The sequence below is a fragment of the Mugil cephalus genome, chromosome 11 (assembly GCF_022458985.1).
Source record: "Mugil cephalus isolate CIBA_MC_2020 chromosome 11, CIBA_Mcephalus_1.1, whole genome shotgun sequence".
Taxonomy (NCBI): Eukaryota; Metazoa; Chordata; class Actinopteri; order Mugiliformes; family Mugilidae; genus Mugil; species Mugil cephalus.
This window is the reverse complement of record NC_061780.1, coordinates 7,187,002-7,197,244: the sequence shown is the minus strand read 5'-3', so window position 1 is coordinate 7,197,244 and position 10,243 is coordinate 7,187,002. Positions and strand designations below refer to the sequence as shown.

Sequence of the window (10,243 nt, the reverse complement as noted above, 5' to 3'; positions counted from 1 at the left end):
TTGAGACCTGTCCTCGAGATTTATGTCCCATTTGAGTACTGTATGTCACTGTCTTTATGGGACGACTGCATTGACAGTGTTTGTCAACTTGACGCCCATCCCATCCTCTTGTCAGAGGGAGTCTGACTGCAGCCATTATCCCATTATGTTTATCGTGACCCATTGGGCACCTATGATGATAACCACTACAGAGAACTGCTATAATCATTATTTACGGTGGAAGTCCCCTCTTTTAGCATGATTTGGATTCGGTGCCAACTTGCATGGTACTCGGGAGAAGCTATTTGCTGACTAGATAAACTCAGAGGGGGGAAGAGAGGGATCATCTGGAATAGTTTCCCATTCACAGCCGAAGCCATGAGCTGCTTAATTTCCCCAGTCAGAGCTCTAACTATGTTGTGGCCGTCGAACCTGTACGCCAGTAATTACAACCAGACAAAGACCCCAGATTTACTGGTGCATGACACCATAAATTTCAGAACTGTTAATTAAATTCTGCTGTGTTGAATGTCTTTGCTGCCAGCGTCGGTCACGCCAATAATGCCCATGTGGTTTGAATTTGATCTTTTCTCTTTTTTTTTTTTTTTTTTTGGTTTTGGAAAGCTTTCTCATGACGCAAACAGGTTGTTGTGAGGACCCCCCTTCTCCTCCCCTTCTCCTTTCTCTTATTTACCCCCATTCTTGCTCCCTGTGTGACCCTGGGTGACATGTGGGCAAGGCGAGGGGGCAACAAACTGGTTTCATGTGAGAGTGGGGGCATAAGCAGAACAGAAGAATTCATTAGTCTGGTTTCGTGCTCCCACCGTGGTCGGAGTAGACGCAAATACACCAGGTGTTACAGGTGAAACTGAGAGTGAAGTTGTAAAAAAAAGGAGAACAAAAAGAGCCACAAGTGGTTCGGCGTTCCCTGTAAAGAGGAACGCTAAAATCAAATGTCCCAGCTGGCTCCATAGAAACAACCAAACTGCACCGAGTCTCATTAGGGCAAATCGCAGCTCTGCGTCTGAGCTGGCAGGTACACGCCGGTGGTCACTAGAGGGCTATCAAAGCCAGCACAATGAGCTTTTGCTGCAGTTAATAGTCAGGTGCACCGAGCTGACTGTGCACAGGCTTCTCGTTTATTGTGTTAATAGTGTGTAAGCGTTACACGATATCACAACCACGTTCCACTTTATCACCTTTAGAGAAACTGGGTCACACAACCGTCACGCATGAACTCGTTTATTCACAGCGTGGAGAGGTTTTTAAAGAAAACAGTCTGTAACACAAATGTCCTTCTCTCTACGGTTTTCTGAAACTGTGCCTGCGACCCCTGTTTTGCTTTGAGTGACATTGACTCATTTATATAGAGAGACCACACAGACGGACGCGCACGCTCTCTCTTTCCATCACACACACACACACATGCTGATTTACAGCTTGGGCAGTTGTCCTGGTGCTGCAGCCACGCTGTTGGGGGGCGGCGAGGCCTGCGCACCTAAGATTGGATGTCATCTGCCACTTCCTCTCTAGTGGCTTCCTCTATCGTAATGTGAAATGAGAACGAGAACAATTTCGAAGCATTTATTTTTATTCATTTCCTTTTTATGCTTTATATTTCACTTGGGGCGCTTTGTTAAACTAAACAAATAAGTTCAAACCTGTGTGCCAGAATTGCGTCTCCAATTAATGTGACACGTCATATTTGTGACTTTATAGTACATAAGGCAGTTGAGATGAGCACCATCGCAGGCCAACCAGTAAAAAAAATAAATAATTTCCACTCCCACATTTTACTGAGAATACTTCTGAAAACTGCACTTTGACTTTGGCTTTCCAGTATGAGTCATTTTATTTCAGTAAAATGAGTCCAAATACATCTCAAAGTGTTGATAATATGTCAAGGCCGAAGATTTTTTAAACTGTGGGACATTTTGACTTGTCACTGTTCAAAAAAGCAGAGGTGTACAATGAATTTCACTGCGGCTTTTGTTCCTGCTAGGTTCGCTGTCATGGCATTACTGGGGCAGTAAAAGGAATTGAATGCACCTTTTATTTCCCTGAGAAGAAGTCTGTTGATTTGAGCTTTTGGTGGCAAAAGGCTGATGACGCAGGAGGTGCAACATAACTTTGAGGCCCCTTTAGATTAACCCTCCTATTACCTTCTGGTTTGCTAACACTTTTAATTCTTGGGGTCAGTTTAACTCCCAACGATTTAAACTTTCACAAAATGATTACAATTAAAAAAAAAAAATCCAAAGTTTATGTGCCAGGTAGCTACTTTATGTTTGTTTATCTGCTGTTCATCACGGCTGTTATCACGCATAATACCATATATTTGGTCGGGGCCAGTGTCCGTGTCAGTGTCCCCATTAAATTAAGAAAAGTCATTAAATGTGAAGCAAAAACAATGTTTTATTTATATATTTAGAGACGCTAGGCATTGAATGGGCCCCAAAGATAACAGGAGGGTTAAACAGCTTCCTCTAATGTCGCACACACCTTACTGTCTCAGATGAGCTCACCGCGCCTACGTCATTTAGCGAACTGCATAATGAAACCTCCTTTCTTCAGTTGATCGGTGCTCGGTGAACTCTCCCAGCAGCATGTCAGCACGAGGTAAACTCAAAAACAATATTTACCACAGTGAGCATTCAACACGATGTGTACAGAGCAGCTTTCCCATATTCCTCCTGCAGAGGGTCACAATATGGCAGCTGGGCTTGTTTGTTCAGAGGACTTGTGCTCGAGTGTGTAAAGGGCCTGCACTCGAGCCGACACAAAGCTCTCCAAAACACAAAGCACTGCCAATGCAAACTCTGAGGTTTTCGATGTTTTATTTCAGTGTTATTTTTTTTTTTTCTGTTTGTAGCGGCTTTGTTGTGTGTTTCATTATTTAACCGTTGTATCGAACAGAGGAGTTTAGGGCTTTTGTGTCTGTGCCAGGTGATGCATGAATCAGACCTCTTTGGTTACTGGCATGAGTGTTTGTCTGTGACCCTGTTTGTGAGCTGGAGCCCATGTGTCAATAGGTATTTTTAGCACCACCTCTCACAGCATTGCAATGGCACTCATTCGCACCCCTCCGAGTCCTCCCCTCACCTCCTCCCCCTCCTCCTCCTCCTCCTCCTCCTCGCCCTCCACACACTCGCTCCGTCTCTGGGGCCTTCCAGTACGCCACAACATTCACTCTCACTGGAGGGACCCAGCAACAGGCTGCACGAAAGTTTTAAAACAGGGCGGGAGAGTTTGAGATCCAGGAGGGGAGATGAGACTCGGGTTACCATGGGGATAATGTTCTCTGGCACGGTGTTCGAAATGACTCCAGTGAATTAGTTTTGTTTCTCCCCCGGGCTTTGGCCAATTTGAATATTAATTAAAATAATTAAAGGATCGCTATAATTATATGTCTTCTCGTACAGACACTGGGAACATGGCATGGCTCTGAGAGGCAGCCATCAGCCAAGATAAACTACTGTTTAAGCAGAAGAGCACGGGTGTGGACAGGCCAAACGTGTAATTGGTAAAGACAAGAGGGTGGAAGGCAGACAAAGAAGATTCCCACATACTAAATAAGTAACTCCCAAAGCGCTGTGGCGAGCAGCACGGAGAGACTGAAGAAGAAAGGGAGGCCATTCATTCAGCTGCTAGTTCAGACAGGTGAGGAGAGGAGGGGGGGAAGTGGGTGGGTGGGGGTGGGGGGGTAGGAAAAGGGAAGTCAAATCCTACAGGGCCCAGAGTGACAGTTTGAACAGAGGGCAACAGTTGTAGAAGAGCCTCCCAAATGCCATAGCAGAGGCTGTAGTCCTCCACACTGTCAGATGTGAGTGTGTGTGTGTGTGTGTGTGTGCGCTTGTGCATGGATGAATAGCAGGGGATTTTCGGGGGGTGGCGGTTGGGGGGAGGGGGGTAACATGACACCCAAAAAGAGCCTGCACCTCCTCCCCCTCCTCCTCCTCCACCTCCAGACACGAGGAAGAGGAGGCACAAGTGCACCGCTACAGCTGAGAGTGTCTCCAGAGACTGACGACCGCGTGTGGGGTCATCTGGAACATCCCAAACCCCAACGCTCGACGCTCCCACCTCCCGTCCGCCCCTCGCTGCCGCCCCCCACCCCACATTCCCCTGACAACACTGAGCTCATCGCACCTCAGACACATCCAGCTGCACGATCACAAGGGCCCTCCCGGCCGTATCGCATTCACCCAGCAGATACTTGGATATCTCCGAGTGGAGCTGCCGCCAGCCAGAGAAATACATCTGTTAGAGGTACTTTGTCGATGTGTCAGCGGCGTTTCGCTTCCAAAACGAGAGTCTGATGCTTCGATAAGAGCGTAATTTCCTCTATTAGGATGATTAAAAACACAGAATTCAAACACAAGAGGAAGGATTATAAACTGTCTGTCTGGCTACACTACACATGCTGCTGTGAGCCTACTTTTGGTCCAGACTGAAATATGTTCGTTACAACTGAATGTACTACGAAGACATTCAGATTCACATTCAGATGCAATTTAATGCTCGTGTGAGTGTAAACACGGCTGCATGAACAAAGTAAATAAGTGATTAAAGTGGATACGTGCGTTAAGTGCAGACAGGGTGAGTGTAAATAGGAGTTACGGCGATTATATATTTACATGTTTCGTGTTCTCCAGAGGATGAACTCTGCTCACTTGACCCGCTGATATTCCTCTAGAGACACCATGGGGTTAAGATTTATACTTTTAAAATAAATATCTCTTCAGTGATTACACATCACGGTCCCATAATAACTTTAGTCACCCCCTTGCTTTTCCTTTAGGGCTATTAATTACTCAATGCTTTAATTTATTACCAAATAGCTTCAGCTGTTTAGACACTGTGTCGTCGAACTGCTGACTCACAGAGCTGCTAGCATGACTGTAGAGTCTTTGTCTTATGAAGTAAATAGATTTACAAAATTAAACCTGGCAATGGGACGACAACAAGGAACAAACGGCAACAGGAGACAAATCAGAAAGCCCTGTGGAAAGTGAGAGGAGCAGACAGGACCGTTTTACTCACCAAACGCCTAAAAAGAGAGCTCCGGGGCCTGTGACACCCAGCGCTGCCCTCCACCTAGGAACCCCCCTCGCCCCCCCCCGGAGCAGACACTGACCCCGTGACCCCTGACACCTCCAACGCTCCCAGAGCCTCTCCAGGGGCCAATCAACTACAACCTGCCCCAGGCCCATGACACTGATACCGACAAAGCACAGTAAACAGACATTGGGGCCAAGCAGGGCTGCATGTGGAGCTGTACATTTACACAGACACACACATGCACGCTCTCACACATGCATGCGTGTGTGTTCAAAGCAAACACAAGCGTGAGGTCACCCACGCACGTGAATAAAGAAAAGTAAAGGGGGAAAAAAGAGGTATTTCGTTATTAAAGACACTGGAGGTTTTCACTGCCCATTGCAAATTGTAGGAATTTATTGGTTTTGAATGTTCCCGGCGAAAAAGACAGTGGAAGAGAGGTTTGTGGGTAGAATGCTTGGTATGTGGTTTTACGCTGGTTCCCAGCATACTGCAAGCTTCGCATTCTGCAACTGATCTGTGTTGTCTGAATCCTGCAGCCCTGCACAGCTGTCAGACCACAACAGGGGGCGGACAGGCTGCCCGAGAGAGACGGAGAAAGACAGAGAGAGAGAGAGAGAGAGAGAGTGTGTGTGTTGTCCCATGAAATGCCTTTGTATTGAACACTTCCATCTCTAATTCAGATGTTTGTGTTTTTGGACTGATGTCATGACAGCAAGGCGATAAATTCAAACCGCATATTCACAGTGACAGGCAATAGATCATCTGCCACCTTTCCTGAATAGAAGCCTTGGATGAAAATGGTAATTTTCTTCAGAATGCAATAACCTTTTTTAAAGAGTAAAAGCACTCTTTTAACTTTTAACAAAGTTTTCCCTCGGCTGAAACTCCCATTTTTTCTTCTTGACAGACCATTGATGTTTCGGGGAACTCATTCTTTTCCCATTTCTTTATCTCCTCTTACCTATAGCACCGAGAGCTTTCTCGTCCTTGCTGACTCATAAGTGCAACACAAGTTGTTCTCTCTTTCTTTCTCTCCCTGTCCACCTCTTCCTCTCTCTGTCTCTCTCTCTCTCTGTGAATTCCACACGGGATCAGACCTGCTTTATACGCTCCACTGGTTTTCACTCAAAGCGGGTAGGGAAGGAGGGAGGGAGAAAGAAGGGGCTTTAGTGACGACAACCCAAAACTGAGCATGTTCTGTGAAAGAAGGAGAAAATGTGAAACAGGATCGGGGTAAAGAGAAAGTGAGAAACAGAAAAGAATAGGAGAGAGGCAGCGCAGGGTAGAGGAAATAATGCTGAAAAAAGGTCATAATTTCTGCCAGGGGATTTGCAGTTGCCTGGACAACGAACAAAGCAGAGCCAGTTGGACGATGTGCACAACAGAAAGGGCTGAAAAGAGAAGGGACGGGCTCTGGGGAGTGAAATAGCCGAGAATTACTGCACTCATCAGCAAGATCATTTCTGTTAACCTTTTATTGGTCATGGTGCGGGTAATACCTTTCAAATGCTCACGGTACTTTATGCATTATTCCTTTCATTTCTTCCGAACAGCATCGCCTGTCATATTTGCGTGCTGGAGAGCAAAGTTTGCTAAGCAGCAGAAACATTAATAAGTGATGATGTGAATTAACTTCGTGCTGGTGTATGTTAAGAAGACAGGGTGGAAAGCTTGAATGTGTGTGTGTTGGTTTGATTCAGGTCTGAATTAAAAAGCGATGAGAGAATGTTAACGATATGCAGAGAGAATGAGGCCAAGCCTGTTCATGAAAGAGCAACTAAGTCTCTATACACACAAAGAAAGTTGGAGAGAGGTAGCGGGGGGGGTGGCGGGGTGGGGGTGGGGGTGGGGGGGGGGGTGGAAGGGGCGGACTGCACTTAAGGTGGCAAGAATCAAGCAGGAGAAAAATATGTTTAGGAAGAACACAGTTGTCATGTATTAACTGACAAATAGTACAATTGAATCTTACCTTACATACTACCTGTGCAGCTGATGTTGTCTTTGCTCTATAAATGTGTATTTATAGTCATATTTTATTTAGTATTATTTAATTGGAGCAAAAACATTAGTTTGTAGGTATCATCCCCCGTGTCAATTTAATTTAATTTGAAAAAGAAAAAAGATTAATGGACAACGCTGCCTCACAATAGGACATTAACAAGTTAAAATGTGCAACAATACACACTAAAACACACAGCAGGCGAACATTAGCCACCAAATAGTCTCATCTACCTCCCTGTTTATCCAAGGTGGAGCTCAGAGTCAGTTAACTGTCGTTTATTGTCCCACGCTGCTGATTGAGTGCCTTCTAAAGTTCCCCCTCCCCTCAGCTATACGGGCAAGTACCAACGTATACTGTAATTGCTTTACAGCCTTTTTTCCCCCTCGCTCTCACTCTGACTTGTTCACTTTTTTTTGATGCTGTTCAGCGCAAACACACATGTGGCCCAATCTTTTAAACATGAATTCCCGTCTCCCTGCTGCTTTGCCTTGGGGTCCCATATCAACGACCGTCCTGTTTCCAGCTCTGTATGCTGCAAACCCTTCAATCTGAGTCATTACAGCCCAGGGGCAGTAATACTATACAGTTACACCACCGATACTCTGTAATAAAGTTTCCTTTAGAGGTAAATACCAAGGCAGAGTGCTGTGGGTTTACATAAATGACAGAAGAACAGACATTTGAAGGCGTTAACGACTTTATTTGATTGATTTATTTTTATTTTTATTTTTTAAAATGCTTCAAAAAAAGCAGAGCAACATTTTCGTGGATGTAAAGGGTTAACAAGGTGAGAATATCTTGCGTGCAATTGTATCATATGTCATATTCCCTAAATCTCACCGTTGCTGTAACGAGGAAACACCCATTGTCCCCAAAGGCTTCACGTTGGATTACATTTTGCAGTGCTGTTAGAACCACGGGGCCCGCCCACCCGAGGCTCTGATTGGACAGAGCTCCTGCTGGAATATTAAATCAGACACCTTGCTCGCGCCTGCGATTGGATACAGCCGGTGCAGTTATGTAAATGAGCACCTGGTGGCGCCTGCTGGCCCGGCTGCTGTGGAAGAGTGGCGTAGCCGGGGTTTAGATTCAGGAGAGGGGCAGAGGCGCAGGGACCCCGAACGGTCCCTTTTCCTTCATTTTATATTTCCCCCCTTGTTGTCGACAAGTTGTATAAACTGTTCCCTGTGGGGAGTCGGGCTGCGGGCGTAATATCAGCCCGTGCGTTCAGCAAAGACGGACTATTTGGTTGTTTTCTGAGTTTTGCTCGAGGTCGCGCACTTCACGCAACAACCGCTCCGGGGCTCAGTTTTGGATTATTCGGTGGACGTGTTTTGTTCGGGTCACAGTTGACTCAATTGAGAGTTTATCCCGAAGTTTGGACGGCTGTCGGAGCACTCTTGTCCCTGCTTTTTTTTTTTTTTTTTTTTTTTTTTTTTTAGGTAAGTGCCGACCAACTCGTGTAAATCCTTCGAGTTCTTTATTCCATAATAAGAGCGCCTATAATAATATTGCGGCGGATATTTCCAGCTGTCTGTGTGTCTGTCTGTGTGTATGTATGTCTGTGTGTCTGTCTGTGGTTTGGCGTCTGTAAGTCTCGGTGTGATCCGGGCGCTGCAGCCCTGGACGCTGGCCACCGACTCTTGGAGGTATAACGTTGCGCCCCCGGTCTCGGTGCGCGTGTGTGTGTGGCAGATACATCGTGGCATTTACTGACTGCGTAGCTGAAATATTCTTACGGTGTACATCATGGTCTAGACTTATTCAAGATGTGCTGCACAACATATTGCTAAATGTGGGTCCTTGACAGCCGCAGAGAAAACATTATTTCAGAGCCCCGAGTTGTGCCAAGACCACTGCTCACTCACACGTTTATTCACTTTTCCTTCCTCCAGCTTCAGTTTAAAATCTTCACCCGGACACGTGACTGGAATAGCCTCCAAACAGTTTAATAGGTTCGTTGGCACCAGTCATTCCTTCTCTCCGCAGTCTGTTGAACTCATCATTCACCTGCTTGGTGTTGCACCTCATTCACGAGACCCCACAAGTTAAACAAAAGTGATTCCTTTGGACATGTTATGGTGCAAAACAGCAGATGAGTGGCTCTGTAGAATGTGCAATGTTTGGGATGACTTGGTGGGCACCGCACCGATGGTTCACCTCGTGACCCCACAGCACCACAGGTGACCTGCAAGAAGACCACGAGCTCTGGTTTTAGTCACCTCTGGTCTTATGAGGTGGTTCTCCACCGGGGAGCTAATCAGTCACCAGAACTAAACCTGAAATCAGTGCGGGGCAGCGGACCATTGGAGAGAAGGAAATGTGTTGATATAGGAAACATTTCAGACTCTTGGGAGGAGCTGCTAGAACATTTGGACTTTGAACAGGATGTACATTTGTGTTTTCGTGAACCAGAAGAAAGGGTGGTGATTGGGAATCAATCAGGTGGTGTTCTCATATTTCCTGAGAACAGGAATGGTGGAGAAATCAAGAATTTATTTATTTATTTATTTATTTTTTCAGTTTAAAGCTGCATATTTCAGCTTTCTGTTATTACAGACGGAGAGAAAGGTGCGAATGTGGGTGTGATTGAACATGTTTCTGTTGCCAGCTTGTTCCTGAGTGTTTGTGCATGCCTCTGTGCTCACGTGGAGGCGGAGGTGACCTGATGGAGGAATTAACGATGGGCTTCAGTGGGTGTGCGGTGCAGCTGTGCAGTCACCTTTCCCGCCGCTCAAAACACTAGATGTGGTTGTTGAAAAAGGGACTGAGCAGACAGTCCAGAGGTGGTGTGGGATTGTTGTGGAGAGAAGGAGGTGGGGGCGTTTGTGCTGTTTGCCAATAGATACAGGCAATTGGCATTTTCTCCGCCTGTCCCTCCCTCTTTGAAACCGTAGCAAGGGCTGGGACATAAAGTGAGGAGGAGCAATGAGTGTTGATGCACAGTCCCTCACAGAAAGCACATGTCTGCTGGATCCCTGTCTAATGTGCATCTGGCTGCGAATTCTCCCAGAGCAATTCCACGAGAGCCGCCGGCCCTACGTAGCTGCTTTTCATCAGCTGCGCAGTCCAGCAAAGGAGACGCAGAATACTTGAAATAGCCGGAGGGACCATTTATGTGAGTAAAAGTGCGCATGCACACACGTCGGGATGCATTTTCATCGATTTGTCTTTGTCCCCGTAGGTTTAGAACAAAGT

The 10,243-nt window shown here is 46.2% G+C and overlaps 1 protein-coding gene across 4 annotated transcripts in view; it reads left to right on the top strand.

The window, feature by feature from the left end:
* Positions 1 to 9,795: 9,795 nt before the first annotated feature.
* ddr1 (discoidin domain receptor tyrosine kinase 1) overlaps positions 9,796 to 10,243 on the top strand; it is a 35,746-nt gene continuing 35,298 nt past the window's right edge. Inside the window, exon 1 of one of the 4 annotated variants that reach the window (XM_047598886.1) lies at positions 9,796 to 10,163. In XM_047598886.1, the coding sequence (XP_047454842.1) occupies positions 10,162 to 10,163 (2 nt within the window). In that variant the 5' untranslated portion in view covers positions 9,796 to 10,161. The remainder of the gene's footprint in view (positions 10,164 to 10,243) is intronic. The other 3 variants (XM_047598885.1, XM_047598888.1, XM_047598887.1) reach the window with 3 other exon arrangements.